The 17,845-nt window shown below is 51.1% G+C and overlaps 1 protein-coding gene across 1 annotated transcript in view; it reads left to right on the forward strand.

Annotated features, from left to right (window-relative positions):
* Window positions 1-4,553: 4,553 nt before the first annotated feature.
* Window positions 4,554-17,845, forward strand: part of LOC119113905 (uncharacterized) — a gene marked incomplete at its 3' end in the record, with an annotated part of 36,076 nt that continues 22,784 nt past the window's right edge. The window contains exons 1-4 of the mRNA XM_037238133.1: window positions 4,554-4,639; window positions 9,588-9,666; window positions 10,264-10,347; window positions 10,920-11,057. Of these exons, the coding sequence (XP_037094028.1) occupies window positions 9,657-9,666; window positions 10,264-10,347; window positions 10,920-11,057 (232 nt within the window). The remainder of the gene's footprint in view (window positions 4,640-9,587; window positions 9,667-10,263; window positions 10,348-10,919; window positions 11,058-17,845) is intronic.

Consider the following 17,845-nt stretch of genomic DNA (forward strand, 5'->3'; position numbering starts at 1 on the left):
GTATAATCTAAATAGCGTAAAGCGTAAATCTGAGCGTATTCAGGCCGGCCTGAATACGCTCACGTTGGGCTGGCATTCTGCGACGATGTGGTGGCATTGATAAGAGTTCATGTAGTGCGGTAGCTGCAAATGAACACTAATGGCATGCCATGATAATACGGCGCACTCACCCGCACACCAGATGGGCCATTGTGCCGGCGTCCAAACGTTGGAGTATTTCATCTCTGCTGCTGCAGGCTCCTGGTGCTCCCTCCCGGCGCTGCAGGAGCCCTTGACGGTCTTGGGACGCCGACGTATGCTCCTATTCTTTCAATCCGACAAGCCGACTGTCACCTCCCCTCTGACCACCGAGCTGCGACGCCTTGCACAACACGGACCGTTGGAAGGAGAGCCCCCGTCGAGGCCCCGTAGGCGGATGCCCCCCTCCCCCTCCCCCCAACTGACTGTACCGATCGGTCCCCGCCCCCGTCACCGCAGCACTGCTGGCTCCAGACGAGCCCAGTGACTACACGCGAGGTCGAGCACCTCTGACCGAAGGCCCGCGGGGAGCCGGGCGGGCAAGGGCCCTGCCGTGGTGTGAGAGGATGGCGGTTGCCTCTGGGACTGGGGAAGAAATTCAACAGCGGTGCTGGCGCTGCATGGAAAACGAAAAGTGGCCTAAGAAAGCTGTTCTCGCCCCCCCCCCCCCCAACAATATTTCGTAATTCCCGCGTGCCCACGAGGTGAGGTTCAGTACCTGGCCCAGCAACAGCCAACAAAGACTCCCAGACGACAGAGGAGGAGGCGGAGAGGCCAGAGACTGAACTGATAGCAGGGGAGGATGGGGTGACCTGTCGGCATACCAGGCGGAGAGGCCAGAGGCTGAACTGACAACAGGGGAAGATGGGGTGGCCTGTTGGCATAGACGAGGCGATGTTTGATTGCTGGCCTAGGGACTCGGAAACGGTGATACTTGGCGACTAACCGGTGGTGGAGGGAAAGGCTTGACTTCTAACCTGACGGCGGGCGAGTCTTAGCGTCTCTCAGGGAGGGGGGAGGGGGGGGGGGTGAGTCCGACTGGTGACCTGCCAGAAGACGGACGAGGCCTGTCTGCTGACATGGCGGTAGGAAACGGGCGAAGCTGATTCGGTGAAAGAGATGTGAAAATGCTGTTCAGCGGGCAACGCTGACCACTTAGTGTTGCAATGTCCGAGCCCGACAGTAGTGTTAGCTGTTGTATGCATCGTCAAATACGCATTTAAGCTAGAACCACGCAGGAAGCATAAACCAGGAGACGCGTTTGGTTATCGTGCCGTGGCAAGAAAGGGATGCTGTAATACCGTGGCAAGAGAGGTATGCTGTAACATTCAAACCAAGGTCTGATCACAACCGATGCATGGTCTGACCGTGATCGTCCTATCACGTGCCGTTTGTCGTTATGGAATGCATCTTTTAACTCATAGCAGAAGCATTCATTTGCTGCAGGTGCTAACTACGCTGATAAAAATGAGCTGTGAACAGAAGTCACCGCCAGTTGCAAGACTTCCCTCCATAATCCGACCAGCATTCTCTGAGGACGTGATCTGGCGATCACGACTGATGCCCATTATAGTAGATCCCTCGGTGCTCATCTTCTTTGCAAATGTTGTTCAGATATGCTGAAGGTCACGACCATATATGATGTTCTGCAGACATCCGGTATGGTCGTTAGCCTTGTCCGTGACCTAGCTTATATGATTCGCAAGGACAGCATACTCGTCGTGCTTCGCTTCTTTGGCAATGCTGCCACTTTGCTGCCCACGGCTCAGTAGTTTTAGTGCAACCTTGTGGAGGACAAACCACCTGGTTCAAAGCTCTTTCGCAACTGACGTCCCGGTGGCATTGGCGGCCACAGTCAATCTCCATCTTCCAGGCGATGCGGAGAGAAGCGCACACGGGGATACCGACGGAATGCAGCTTTTTGGAGAAAAGAATCTGAAGCTCTAGAAAGCAGGAGAGAGGTGTGCTTATTGCTGAACCTCCTGGCGCAGATAGAAGCTTATAAGCCTCAAAACACGGCGGCTTTCTGCCCAGAGCCGTAGGTAGAACATGCTGCAAAATTAGTGGGGACATGTCAGCTTGTTAGGTTCGCCTCGTCGTGCTATGACCGACGCCTCCATGTCCATGTGCAGAACATTGGGATGGGTGCAGCGCTTCCTGCAAAATATGGAAAGATTCACTAACATCTGCTCAATGAGGTGTTATTACCAATAATCACTAGTTGCTCCTCAGTCCCCACGCGCGTGCCTATGGTTGCGTCACACTTCACAAACAATGCTGCCCACGCTTCCGCCGCGCCAGCCCACAAATCGGGTCGGCTTTTCGCTGCATGAGCTCACTGAGGGCTCATCACAGCTCGCATCATCGCAGCCGCGCCTCCGGGCCGGCCCCTGAGCCCCGCCATCCGGCTGGCGCTAACTGAGCGCGTGCCAGGCGGCGTCACGAACCCGTCGGCCGGCCGGGCGCCCGGGGGCGAGGATGGACCCGGCCGGCGAGCGCGGCACGCGGCCGCCGGCTGGCGGGGGGCGGGGGGCGGGGGGCGGATGCGGCCACGGCGCTCCCCGCTGACCGGTCCCAGTGATGTCACTGGCGGCGGCGGCGCGGTCCTCGGCCGGCGGCGGCTCCTCCGCCCCGGAGATGCGGCTGCCGGCCTGATGATGCCGCACAGTGAGTTCCCACGAAGGTTGGGCTCGGGACGTGGCGAAGAGCTGTGTTGTAGTTAACCATGCTGCAGGCGAAGGAGGCATTGCGTTGCCAATAACGATCACGGCACACATCGCCAAATTAGTCTAAACATGGCGGAGTGGTGCTAACATTGTTGAAGTTGTAAAGACTGGTATGAACATGGCTTGAAATGGTATAGTGGAAAGAAATGATTGGGCTTACAGACGAAGGGTGATGAGGAGAAGATGCTTCTAACAGATATTTGGTTTGCAGAGTGACTTACAAAGTGACATAGAGACATCGGTAGAACCCAGACCAGTCATACATTTTCCGTCACTAACGGAGCCTACGTACATATTCGCTACGTTTGAAGGCGAAATTGTTAACGCAAGCAGACAAAGCATACTTTCCCGGAATAAAAACAGATTCACGCGGAATTCATTAGGTACCAATTGCAGATATCTAAAATGCTAACACATTGCCCATAAATCAAGCTCATCAGTGAGTGGCGGTGGGAGTGGTCGGGAATGAACACCCCGTGCATTCAACGGTGGTTTGACTTAGGCACATGTCACAGACACAGTTACAAACATGATATGAAACTAAAACCGAACGCTTCCAGGTAGGAGAAATGTTTCATGAAAGGCAGGGCAGCGTGGAAAAGACCATTCTCCTCCTGAACAATGCATTAATGTCCCCTGAATCACCGGGAAGTATCATTAAGCCACAGTCTATAGCACTGCATAGCTCATGCAGCGTTCGCAATAGCAGGCGCCACAGGAGTCAGCCGATGACTGTATTTTCCCACTAATGCATTTAGTAAAGCCTCCTTGCTAAGCCTAATTGTTTTGGTGTTTTGAGATGCGATCATTTAAGGCTGCTTACTTTGCAAAATTATGCATATGTATTATTTATTCAGCAGGTGGCATTGGTTAAGATACGTGAGGCGAATCACAGAAGCAACCATCAACTTCACAATAAATGTTGTATGGCCTTGCAGATAAGCTCATATTTCATCCATCTTTACCTGATTATTCTTAACACTTCTGATGCGATCATAAAAATCGTATTATTCTAAACACTTCTGATGCGATCACCAAAATCGTATTATTTCCAACACTTCTCATGCGATCACCAAAGTCGTATTATTTTCAACACTTCTCATGCCACCACTAAAGTCGTATTTAAAGTCGTCTTAATTTCATCACCGGGAAGCACCACTCAGCCACAATCTAGAGCACTCCCTAGCCCATTCCGGATCATTACCTGTGGGTCACGCTGGCGGTTCCATACTCACAGGGAGCGGTGCATACGTGAAGTCGTGAGATAACCTGTGATCAAGTGTGGCCCTGAAAGATCGCACTTGATCTCGCCAGTCGATCAAGCAGTGAGGGCTCAGGCATACATCTAGCAAATCATATATTGATGTACATACATTGTTGATTAACTAGCAATTAGGCTCATGTCACTGCGCAGGTCGCTTGCTTCTCATCAGATCGCTTCCAGCTTCATTCCCTGCCGTGTTGTTCCCCAGGCAACACGGGAAAGGGATAGCACCAGGTGCTACCAGCTCCTTCACCACAAACCAGACCAAAAGCGGGATCAAGCCCGTGATCTGTGACTCATAACCCCGACGCTTCACCTGTCAGTGGCGTGTCCGGCCGGCTCGCCGGCTCCCCCCTGGCACCGTCCGTACCTCCTGGCGCCGCCCCTGCCGCCGGGCGGAGACGGCGCCGCCTCACGACCGCGCCGTTCCAAACAAGTCCTCTCCGCTAAGCACAAAAGCCGGCTTTGGCCACGAGGCAGAGGGGGCGCTGTGATGATTGAACTTTGCCGGATGCTTCCGTGGCGACTCCAGCGTCCCTGGTGGTGGGTTGGAGGCCAGTCGGGGCGAAGCTGACGGGGTGGAGGGTGGTGCTCGCGGCTGGTACAGCTTCCCAACGGCAGCTCCTGTGAGGTGAGAGCTGAGAGTGACCGGGTGGAGCCTAGCGTCCGCGGCAGGTAGAGGTCCCGGACTCCAGCTTCCGCGAGGTGATAGTCGACGGTGACAGCGTGGAGGGTGGCGTCCACGGCAGTTTCGGACTCTAGCTCTTGTGAGTTTGGAGCCGACGGTGGCGGGGTTGAGGGTAGCGTCCACGGCAGGAAGAGCTTCGGATCCCAGCTCTTGTGAGGTTGGAGGCGACGGTGCCGAAAGACCTCGTAAGGGACGCGGACGCCCTGATCCGTTATCGAATTGGGCTGGCGTGGTATGTGAATTTACATCGGAAATGGAATGAGATACAAGGCTTTAAAGGGTGCAGTTTTGCTTTGTTTGCATGTCCTGGCGTTTACCGTCGTGCGCGAAGAAGTCCATTTACTTTGACTCAGTCGTGAGAGATGATTGCGCCATGGGAGGCGTTAACCGATGGGGCAGCAATCATGAATTACATAATATAGCACTGAGTGCCATAACATACCGGCAGAATAAAGACGCGTTGCTCAGAACCAATTGGTTTAACAAAAATCCCACCGAAGCGTCAGCTGCGCGTAATTCCTGTTCCGCGCAAACTCCGGCGTTTGTTGTTTGGGCTTCTCGAATTTGACTGAGCAGGCGAGCCAGGGGCGTGAGTCGTGCCGCACGACGTTTGGATCATCCCCCTGAGCCTGCACGTCGCATGCTGAGCCTCGCACGTCTCGCGCGCCAGAGTTGACGCAAAGCGTGATTTAGGCGCAGCTGGGATTCAGCTTGCCCGCAGCTTATAAAAACCACGCAGACTTGTCGGGCTTAGTGAGTATATATATATATATATATATATATATATATATATATATATATATATATGTATGTATGTATCTATATATCTGGCAAAAACATATATTGGACATTGGGCATTGTACACTGGAAAAATAACGCATGGTTAGTGTAACTAAGGGTTTTGGCGAACAAAACGGATATTTTCAGAGTGAGGTTTCTTCCCTGTATTTCGAGGTGGCGGGGCTACGCTCTGAAATATTACTTTTCTTCTATGTGTGAACAGCGTATCGCTCATTAGACATCTCGAGGGGCTAGCTCTGCATGTACCCTGTAGTAAACGATGGCATGCATAAATTGCTAATTTTCCTGTTCTTTCCAAATAAAAGGGTTTCCCAAGAGTTTGTTCCACTCAAAGGCCCCTGGGTGAAATCGAGTGAAAGACATGCAACCCTTAAAGCAACTTTCAAACCAAACTTAATTAAGCAATTATCCGTATGGCTAATATTACCACCGCACATGGCCAATATTACCACTGCACATGGCCAATATTACCACCGCATATGACCAATATTACCACCGCATATGACCAATATTACCACCGCACATGGCCAATATTACCACCGCATATGGCCAATATTGCCACCGCACAGGTAATATTGGTTTTATGTAGCCTGGCGCTACGGCTAAAAACACGAGGTAAATGCTATGCAGCAATCATGATGTTACCGGTTTCCCAAAGCTCCCATATGAAGAAGCCACAATCTGGTACGAAAAGTGACCCATGAAAAGCGAACTACTGGCAATAACAAGCTGCCGTAGAAGACGGGAGTCATTTGGTAATGCTCCCACTTCGAACGAACGTAATTCAACAATGTCTCTTTGCGCACCCCAGTCTCTTTTCTGTTTCAAGATATGCCCAATTAAGGCCCCCTTACCTTATTCGACTATGCATAATTGTTGCACCCCTAGGCTACATTATTTACGCATGTAGAGCGATTGAGTGAAGGGACGGTCAATGGCATGATAAATATGATCGTGTTCTGGCAGCCACACATTTTGTTATCATTTGTTTCGGCTTCATAATTCTCAACAACCCCCAAAGGATCGTCAAATCGCCGGTATAAAATGCCTTCGCATTTCCAACGCCTTTAATTTCATCACCGCGCAGTGTAATCGCTCCATATACTGTTAAAACACCATTCCGGCAACCTAGAACAATATCTAGCTTGCTTTACACTCTGCACTGTAGATATATTGATGTCCACAGCAACAAGTGCTCATGTAGTTGTGGGCGCGTGAATATGTGATGTCGCGAGGGTACTAATAATGGGGACATTCGATAACAATGGTGACAATGGTGACATTCAACTAACAATGGTAACAACTAACAATGGTGACATTCGATAAGCACAAATTCCGACGAGGTGTCCAAGCACATGGCGTTGCTGGCGTAACCTCCATAAAGCATTTGGTTTTAGAAATCTTCAAAAGCTAACATGCATCAAAACCAAATAAAATGCATATCGAGCTTCCTGTGCAGCGACAACTGGCATTTCAGGACGCAAAACACGATTTACAATGGCGATATATATATATATATATATATATATATATATATATATATATATATATATCGGGATCCGGGGTAGAACTTTGCGCTTTTTTTGTTGGCGGGCCGAAACCATGAACCTTACCCCCATCTTATTTCCCACACGCATTTCTTCACGGATTCCGCTCACTTACTTTATTGTGCGGTTATTATTTGGACTTGATATAAGAAAAAAAGGCTTTTAGCTCCCAGTTTTTCGGTAGCAGGAGTTCAAGGCCGTTATTCTGAGTTATTAACTTTCAATATACATGGAGGTACGGATTGAACGAAGTCGTGGTGCTTAACAACAGTTACATTGACCGTACTTCATATTTCGAGCTGTGCACGTGCTCAACAGCTTATCTCTTGAAGATGAGCATAGGGCAGCAGGCGGAGGTTAATTTCATAGCTGGGTTTCTTCAAAGACGTCTCAGAGCTTCCGAAAATGTGATAAAACTATTTTTCGTCTTATTTTGGTTTAAAGACGGATTATTTGCTGGAGAAAAGCCAGCCCCTACTGAGCCACAGCACCTTGTGGCTAGTGGCATAGTGGACACCGCACGTGCCCACAAAATGTGACGCTTTGAGGCAGTTCCCTCGTTCCACGAGGCTGTAAGAAGGCAGTGATTTGGAATGGCTGTGGGCTCTGCCGAAATAACTAGCCACTAAGCTAGTAGCTACTAGAGCTAGTAGCTACTAGTAGCCACTAAGCCAGTAGCTACTTGGCTAGTGCTACTAGAAAGTGCTAGATAAAGAAGATGATCCATTAAATGCTACGATGATAATGCCCCAGGACTCTCGAAATATGATTGTCTCATTTTGTATGCTTGTGATCAAGCAATGCTAAACAGCCAAGGGTGGATCCCGAAGGGGGGAGGCACGTCACCCATCTTCAGTCAGCCTCTCGAGATGTCTAGTGAGCAATACGTTGTTCACACATAGAAGAAAACTTAGTATCCAGAACATATCAATGCTACTTCCAAATACAAGGAAAAACTCGCTCTGAAATTATCTGTTTTATTAGCCAAAACCCCTGGTCAAACCACCCATGGGTTGATTTTCCAGAATATACAAGCATACAGGTTTAGCTCTTCCCAACCCGAAATGATGTTCGGAAGACCGTTGTCTTTAGCGGGATCCCTGAATGACAGCCACTTATTGGCATTTGAAGGCGCTTGCGCAAGTTTGGACAGGACACGAACATAATTCAGACATGCACTCTGCCTCCGTGCACAAGCACTACCATAAAAATTATTGCGCCAACCGCACAATCAGGTCATCCTGGAGACGGGACGTGATGTGCACAGCTGTCGGCAATTCGGCTCGCGACAGACTGGTGGTTTTCGCAATTTTGAGACGTGGATTCGGCTGTCCCGCTGCAGCGAGGACTGTTGCAGTGCCGCAGAAGAGCGTAAAATCCGCCATATACTGCCTCTGTTGCAAACTTGGATCTCTGCCATGCAAGGTGGCCTCCAAACGATTAGACGCCGAGGAATGGCGGAGGGGGGAGGGGGGGGGGGGGATTTTGGTCAGCGTCGGAGACTCGACGTAGAGGAAGGGCTGGGGGTGGGGTTGGGGGGGGGGGGGTCGGACAGCATCGCAGACTTAGTGCCAAGGAACTGGAGACGGGGTCACAGAACAAAGCCCGTAGAATAAATCATTTATTTTAGCATTTATACAGACATTTTAAAATATTTTGGTGGCGACCTTTTATAGTAGATCGACAAAAAGCTTGATAGACTACCAACGGTTCCAAGAAAGCGGCTTGCTTAAATCTTTATTTCGTCGAGTTACCAACCCACTCCATTGATTCACCGAGTACTATAGTAGACCGACATGAACTGCATGCCTCCAGCTGGCACACAGAGGTGTTTGAGGCTCGACCCCACCCAGTCGAGACCTCGTGCGGCAGGCCGGCAGATATAGGCGGCTCACGCGGAGCTAAATCCTGCCGATCCTCGTGTGACTCGCTCGCCACCGCTCGACTCGCTCGGCTCGCTTCTCTGCGTCTGCTGCTGACCACTGGCCTTGGCACGCTAGTTAATGGCCTTGCAGTGGGCTCGCCTCGCCTCGCTTGGACACCAGCCGAGACGGCGGCGAAAAACACCATTCTCTTGGGCCGGAGAGTAATCCGCACGCGCGGGAGCGAGCCGGCAGGGTCCCGACAGCCGAGGGAGTGGCGGCGGTTTTTCTGTCGGTGGAGACGGCTACCCCTCGCCGATTCGAAAGCTGGTGATGATTGGCGGCTGTGATTGGGGAAAGACTTCGAAAAGATGATAAGTTTGGAAAAGAGGATTAATGAAGCAGCAGCTGGGTATGGCAGCGAGAGATGACGTGATTGATTCATGCGGATGGATGCGACGTTTTGGCGCCTCCGTGATGCTGGCAGATAGGCTTTGCCGGCAGAGCAGTGTTTCAAAAAGTGACGTTCATCAATAGTCATTTACGTGCATCCAAAATGTGGTGAAAAAGTCGGCTTAAGCACTGAACGCACGTCTGTGCTTGCATTTGTGATGCTGACAGCTGTCTTCGTGTTTCGTCACTTTGTCGTACAGTTTGTTCATGAGGTGTTCTCCTTTTCAGAACACTTCGACCTTACCTGACCTTACTTAGGTCAGCTTCCGGCGCCTTTGGGTCGCCACAGCGGAGGCCATGCGCCCACGTGAGTGACCTTAGGACATCGCGGGACTGCCAGAGCCAGGTGCTCCCGGTCGTTTGGAGCGCTGCTGGCGACCAACCAACGTAAAGCGATTGTTTATGACCATGGTGGCGTTAAAATTTCAGCGCCGATGTTTGACACGAGCTCGTTTGTTGTTAACACAAAGGCTGTTGCACGTTTCAAATTATACCGGCCATTCAAAGCTGCGACTGAATTAGGCCTTATCTCGTGCGCAATCGCACGATAACGAAGACGTCATGAAGCCGTGGGCACTGCGCCATGCCTGCCATCTCGTGGCCGACCTGATCAACTGGGTGTCATGCCTGCCATCTCGTGGCCGACCTGATCAACTGGGTGTCATGCCTGCCATCTCGTGGCTGACCTGATCAACTGGGTGTCATGCCTGCCATCTCGTGGCTGACCTGATCAACTGGGTGTCATGCCTGCCATCTCGTGGCCGACCTGATCAACTGGGTGTCATGCCTGCCATCTCGTGGCCGACCTGATCAACTGGGTGTCATGCCTGCCATCTCGTGGCCGACCCGATCAACTGGGTGTCATGCCTGCCATCTCGTGGCTGACCCGATCAACTGGTTTCAGGCATCGCACCGGCGATGTGGGGCGCCACGCTCTTGGTCGTTCTGCTGCTTCTGAGCGTCACTCCAGGCCTCACGGTACAGAAAGGTACGCTACTGTATAGATCACATTTGAGGGATTATTGAGAATCGTTAGCCGTTATCTGTCAGAATTTGTTGTCGTCTGTTGGCTAGGGTGGCGAGGTCACCTCAATAAGAGCGGTTGTTGTCAGTAATGCCGTGTGTCGCTCGGACGTTTCAATGTTTTATGAATTTGTGTGACGGGGCGTAGTCGCTGAACGCAACGGTGAAGCCTGCTTTATATCTAGTGGAATAAACATCCAATCGAGCAGAAATGAGAATCCTGTCCACATGGAACCCAGACTTTAGGTTTTGATCAAGGATAATGCTCTCGGCTATTTCGGCAAACATCAAATAAAAATAAAAATTAGTTTCTCATTTTGTTCATTAACCTTATCTAAGCATTTTGTTACATAATTACAGTACAACCGTACTCTTCTCACACTTCGGTTCCCATAAATTGCCACACTACCGATGTCACAGGCCAAGGTCAAAGCAGAGGGTGCTGCAGCCGAGTCAGGGGCACAATAAATCATGGCGGACCTGCCCCCTTCCCGTGGCGATGGTCGTTTTTGCTGACACCGCGTCGCGTGTTGTCAGACTGTGAGGGACCCCCGAAAGGTCACGAGGTCATCTGCTACACGGAAGGATGGGCAGACGCCGACGACCTCCAGACATGCAGCTGTTCTCACCTCGTGCTGCCCGGCCTGAAGCTGGACGACGACTTCGGCATCGTCGGTAAGTTCGGGATCAATGGTGCGTTCACTTCTAGGCAATTCACGCATCACCTGAACGCTTTTAAAATGGTTCGGCGTTGCACTGCATTGGTGTGAAGATACAGACACATCGCATTCGAGCTCAGGTATGTGGAGCCGACATGAGCCTGCTTACCTGCCGCATTCAACGCGTCAATCCGCCGAAACTGCGAAAGCACGAGGCAATCGCTCACACAAACCCGGGCGGCATTCCGCGGCCAGTATCAGCCAGCATCACCAGCATCACTACATACGGCATCCTCGCCCCCTCGGAGCGCGTTGCGTCATCGCATGACATCACCGCGTGCTTACACGGGCCGCAGCGGTCGGGCGCAGCCTTAAGCAGTCGCCAAGGTCCGAGCGGCGCCGGCTGGCGGAGGCAGCCTCTCGTTATGGTCGGCCGCGAGCGGGCCGGCCGCGCCGTCGGCGGGCGACAGCACCTCATGTCAGCTCCTGTGTCCGCGCCGCGGCTAAGCCTGTCCTGAACGTGACGCCGGGTTCAGCGGCGCCGCTGCCGGTCCGAGGCCTCCTCGGACGTCCCCGCCGCGGGGGGGTCGCGGCCGCTTGCGCCGCCTCGGGCTCAGTGGAGGGCGGTGTTGAAGGATAGCGTGGGTTATGATTTGGCGGCGCAGCTCGCGGATCAGATTACGTGATAGCTTATTTGACGGCCGGCAGACGATGTAGTAGGATGAGCGTGCGTGCATAGCTCAAGGTGGACAGCTGACGGTGCAAGCTGCTCATTCAGAAGCAGGTCTGCGAGTACGTGCCGGCGTGATGGGCCTCGTGCCGCGAGAGCGAGGTGCTGCCAGCTGAAGGGGGCTCCTGTGAGTCATTTACAATCACGGGGGTGCTTTTGTTAAGCTAGATCTTTGGGAGGACAGCACAGGATGCGCATTTTTTACTTCAACGCTCACACCTTGCGCTTTTCATCCGGTAAAAAGCCTGGGAAAATGATCAGACTTTTTTGTTGCTGCGCCACGATCGGTCGCGTGTATCTCATGTTGTTAAAAGAGATTATAAAGATCAAAATTGCCCCGGGTTATGCCGTTGCATGAAAAGATAACAGTCAAAGTTCTCAGTCACAAACTGGAAATGATGGTGGAAGTACTGGTAGAGATGAGTCGACGTAAGAAGTCACAATCCTTGATCTCGAGCCTTTGTGGCAAAATTTCCTTTACGATGCCCGTACAACACAGCAGCGTGAGAGTTCGCCGACCGCAGGAGGGTCGACTACGTGAACCTCTCTCCTTGTCAACGATGACGCACGTTATTCACACCAGTCAGCCGCAGCAGCGCTGCTTGCACAGGTGTTGCCCGCACCGCCGGCTCACGGTTTCTGACGGAGCGGGGGTTAGTCTGTTGTGCGGGAATGCATTCTCCCGTCGGTTGCCTGGATCCGCTGCTGCGTGCGCTGCAGTCTCCCCGCACGGGTCGGCCTGGCGGTCCCCGACCTTGTGGCGCCGCGGCGTTCGGGCGTGGGATTTCATGCGGCGGGTATGCCGCTTATGTGTTTTGCACGTGCCCATCGGACCACGGGCAGGGAGCTCCGGGCGTTTAGCACGTGCCGCGCGTGTGCCAGAGTATTACCGCGTCCTACAGATGTCGCATGGCTCAGCCGGGTATTTTTCCTGGGCAGGTTAGCGTTAGGACAGTGATGTGGCTTCGCACAGATGCACTGGCACAACGTGGTCCTCCGTAGGCGGTGTAATTCGGAGGGCATGGCAGGGACGGGGGGCGTCGCCGGGGTGTAACTGCAGTTCTCTTAAGGTCGAGGGTGTCACAGCAGGTTACAGTCGTCTCTCCTCATTTTCCCGGACATGCAGGCAAACATGAATTCATTACAAAGGAGAAGAGAATCTTTATTGAAAGTTGCAATTACTTGCTCAGGATGGGCTCTTACTTATGTGCGTGACTTCATCTATCAGTAATGCACAATCAAACTAAGCGTGAGGGTATATGTTTGATATGGGCCTAGTTCGCGTCTTTGGCGCACGGACAGTTAGAGACTGTCGCTGCGACAGATCCAAAAAAGATCCTGATTTCATGGCCATTGGCCTGCTGCATAGGTGCCATGAACCGTGGACTCCGTAGTGGCATAAACGAATCCGTGAAGTGGGCCACTGTAATTCAGTCTTTCAGCTGTTCCCCGTCCTTCCTTATATGTTCCGGCGCCACCACCAACTTTCACTCCGTTACAGTGTTAGCTTAGCGGATAAACTCGTGCTGTTTGTTGGCCGTCATGAGAAAATTTATAACGGACGTACTTAACCTTCTCCATCTAAAAATTGAAGGGTGTAAGTATCATGAAAGTGGGGCTAAATCCTTTTTGCTTCTCGATTAATCTCATGAGCGGCCAAACAAAAGCGTTTTTGTGTGTTTTGTGAGCAACGATGCATTGTCTGAGGCTTGCTGGACACCTCTCTCCAGCTGGCTGGTTTTATAACGCCTGCCGACGTGACTTATCCGAATGGTCGTTTATCTCGCAAGAGCATAACGGACACCAGGTGGGTCAGATAAAACTGACCCCACGTGTGCTAAGCATTTCGGCTGTAAAGCCCGATCTCGCCGCCCAAGCATCCGCCCTTCAAACGCTATGTGCAAGGGCAACATAAGGACAGGGACGGTCTAAGAGAGCGGATGACAAGATGTGTTACTCTTTCAAGCCACGGCTAAAACGCAATGTCATACCTGCGGATGAAAGATATACTGAAAGATCTCTGCTCGTTACCCGACTTCTGAGGCCGTGCCACGCTCGTGACCGTCAGTATCTGACCATAACCCGGAGGCAAATGTCGGTCGCCGGCTGAAAAATATCGGTCGCTGGCTGGCAAATGTCGGAGACAAATGTCGGAGACAAATGTCGAAGTCAAATGTCGGAGACAAATGTCGGAGACAAATGTCGGAGTCAAATGTCGGAGACAAATGTCGGAGACAAATGTCGGAGACAAATGTCGGCTGCGGCCCGCTACGGCATCAAGTCCCGCCATCCGCACTCAGTGCGCAAACGACATAAACCGTACCGCGCGGTGGCGTCAGCACCGGCGCTGCGCAGGCGCGAAGGCGACTCTCTTTCGGCCGTGAAAACTGGACAGCTGTCCAGTGCGGACCCCGGGTCAAGGCCACCGCGGTGTCAGTGCTGGGTGGTCTGCTCCGGCCGGATAGAACATCAATAGCCCGCGGGGTCCTTAGCGCCGGCTGGACGATTTATTTCTGGTGGCTTAAGGCCCACTTGAGCCAATGTCAGTCTGGTCACGGTGTGGCGAGTTGGGATTGAGGACAGCGGCTGCTACTCGATGTGCACCGAATTCGCTGGTGCAGCGTAGTAAGTGGCCTTGACGCGATGCACACAGCAGACATTCCATGAGTTCACTCATTCATAGGGATTACATGGGATTACGGCATTCAGCTCTGGTTTTCGGGATCACCATTGATATGCTCTGAAAAATTGGTTGATGTTCTCAGAAAACGGCTTGCGTTTACAGAGATAGCCACGTAGCGCAGGAGATTAGAGCATTTTACCGTCTTGCGCTATTTACATTACTCAGCAGAACCGATAACTAAAGAATGTCTTTTCCAGCGATTACTTAGTGGCGTTTGCGGCAGATAGTTTAAGATAATGGTGATCACTTGTAATAGCTTTGCAACCTTCACAAAACAATGCATATGCCTGACGAAAATGTGCACTGGTTAGCAGTGAAACGACTGAAGACAATGTCTCTGTTATGGCACGAACCCTTAGATGCGATTTGTTAGCCCGTCTCCCAAATTTCGGAAGCAAATATTTCAAGAGGCACACAATTCTGGCTCACAGAAATTGCATCTCAACGCTAGGTTAGAATCGCTTACCTTACGTCTGGCATGCATGCCTTTCTATTGCCAGGAATGACATCAGCAATCCAGTGTTTACTTTTGATTGAGGATAGATAGTGGTCAACAGTTGTAACGTTAATATTTGGTTGCACGACATGTATTTGGCCTAACTTGATAACTACGATAATTGACGTCCGTTTGTCAACAAAGTGACTCTTTGCCCTAACAAGTTGTTTATGTCCTGTAGCTGCTGAGAGAAGTACCCATGAACAGGTTTCAAAAATACCCCAAAATGTATATAATTTTCAACCATCTACCCACGGAGTCAACGACCCCATGATTGGTGTGGAATAAGAAATACTTGTCGCTTGGTTATTTGTACATCCGTCGTTCCATTCATCTCTTCTATCTTAAACCTATTCTTAACCATTTGTCATGCAAAGAAAAATACCATCGGCAAACCAGTCTTGGGTTAACTACTTGCGTTCTGGGCAATCATGATGTGTCATGCCTGAAACATTGCATGAGTAGTGAACAATTTAGGATTCAAGCAGTTGTGAGCGCACTAATACCATTCGGAGTGCATATTTGCACGTTGAAGATACCGCTGCATCTTGACAAGTACATAAGACTCCGCAGGTGAGTTATCTAAACAGATTTGGCGGATTAAATGACGGTTAGGGCATTTTTTCGCACTTTGTAGCCACCATGCGACCACATGTACTTCCTTTCCAGCTCAACCTGTTTTCTTCTGACATTTCAGACGCAATATCATTACCGGGTTGTGGGAATTGTTAGGCGGTTTTTTCAACATGGTACGATCATATTCACCTGCTAATAGTCACTAAATCCTTATGGCGATGGTGTGATGTTTGAGAAATGTTAAGTTACTGCAATGACGGTAAGGCTATTTAGTTCTTACATCGCTGAACGTATGATATCTGTGCAAGTTCACAAATGCTCTTAACCCGACAGTAAAAAGCCGGGTGCACTAGACGCTTAGTGCAGAGTCGGATTTAATTCTAAGTTGATGCACGTCGGCTTCGGCCACGATGCTCAAGTATTTCTGTGTCTTTGATGTGCGTAATAGCAGGCATTGATAACTAAAGAGAACATCACAACGCACCAGCGCATCTGTATCGGGCAATGCATTTATTAGGTAGTGAACATTGAGCAATGAGCAATGAGCTTCAAGACCCCGCGGTACATGTTGACCCACTAAGTCTGTTAAGTAGCGTTGCTTCCCAGGAAATTAATCTCAGAAACGTTGTTAAGTAAAAGGAATGATATCCAGCAATATATACACCTTAAGTCATGACCTAATATCGCATACTGATGAGCTAAAACATAACTTGCATAACGCATACACTTACATCCCCGGGTTGTTGGGGCAAAATCTGGGGCTTACGTACGCACATCTCGGGCTTCCGTAGGTTTTCAACTTACGCTTGATACCTCGCGGATACTGGATCAGATCACGAGAGTGTAGCAAATCAGCAGTGCGGTGGTGCTCGTGATGTCGCATGCTGACGGGCGCGCTCCAATTTGTCAGTCTACCTGGGCTGAGCAGTGCGGACTACCTGGGCTGAGCAGTGCGGACAATGTGTGAATTGGTCGTGTGTACTTTGCTTCACTGTGTGAACATTGCTGTGGGCGTGGCAGTGTGAACATAGCCTCACCTGTCCACACTGTGGGGGTGGAGCTGGGGGCGGTGGAGGGGGAGGGGAAGGGTTCGACAGAGGTCGGCGTTGTTGAGCTGCCCACGCTCTGCAGGTGCAGACGAATGTTTCTGGTTAAACGCCGCAGAGATCGCGTCCTATTGCTCTTGCCCGGGGGTCCGCTAAGGGCCGGTAGTGGATGGGGGTAAAGGAGAGGGCGAGGGGCCAGACCGGATATGCCGGGGAACAATGGTGGTCAGTTTTACGGCCGAGCCTCCGGTGAGCTAATGGGCCACATGGCGACTCCGTCTGAAGAGCGAGGCGGATGGAGACCCGAGCGGCGCCATTGTTCCCCGCGGACGTGTCGGCATGAGCCGGTGCCCGAGGCCTTGGAGACGTCCTCCGAGCGGCTGGCTGGGGTGACTCGGCCAACCGGCGCAGCCGCACGCGACGCGCCGCTGCACCGCCGCGCTGCACAGCGTTCAAATTGGTGACATTGGAGAAACGCAAAAACCGACAGGCCTCGTCATTTTTTCGTGCATGACGGCTGCCGGGATAAAAGTGAGAGATCAGAATCAGCTACTTCAAGAGTGCAATTACTTTAACACCAATCATGAGTCATTACCAGCTACATCACGAACTATTTGACCTGTAGGACAACTAGCCTTGCGCAGAACCTCTGCTCGGAAAACTGTTCGTGACAGCAGAAGCTGGCGTTGGTTTAATTCCACACGCGACTCTGTTCTGTTGATGAACACTTACTGTTGCCGACACCATGCTATTTGTGGAGCGTAATTCGGCTGTCAGGTGTGCCTGTGATGGTGAGAACAACACTCCTCACGGGAGTTGGTAGCCCGTGTGAGAACACAGGTATGACACCTGCTCATTTAATGCTCAATACAAGAGTCAGCACAGGGCGGCTCCAAGCTCAGCTTAAAAAAAAACGTTGCATTAATATCACTGCATTTTATGTTTTGTTTTCGCGCAATCGAATTAATAGCTACTGCTCTGTCACTTTCTTTTAGCTTGGCACAGTTCTTGGGAGTAATTTTGAAATCAGAGTCCTCGTTATCCATAGCTTATAATGATCCTAAGCCGGCAACGTCAGTTTCTGCTGCTTGAACCGGCGAATTTTTCCAGCAGCTTCTGTTTGTCGAGTACGAGGTGCGATCTAAAAAAAATGATAATTCTTCAATAACAAGTGTTGTAAGTGAACTTAGCGTGTTGAACAAGTGAACAGTGAATCAGCGTGCTATGATTTAGTAGTTCGAATAAGTGTGCCATGATTTGGTAGTTAAATCCG

This window comes from Pollicipes pollicipes, unplaced genomic scaffold (genome assembly GCF_011947565.3).
Source record: "Pollicipes pollicipes isolate AB1234 unplaced genomic scaffold, Ppol_2.1 Scaffold_7262;HRSCAF=8765_pilon_pilon_pilon, whole genome shotgun sequence".
NCBI classification, from domain to species: domain Eukaryota; kingdom Metazoa; phylum Arthropoda; class Thecostraca; order Pollicipedomorpha; family Pollicipedidae; genus Pollicipes; species Pollicipes pollicipes.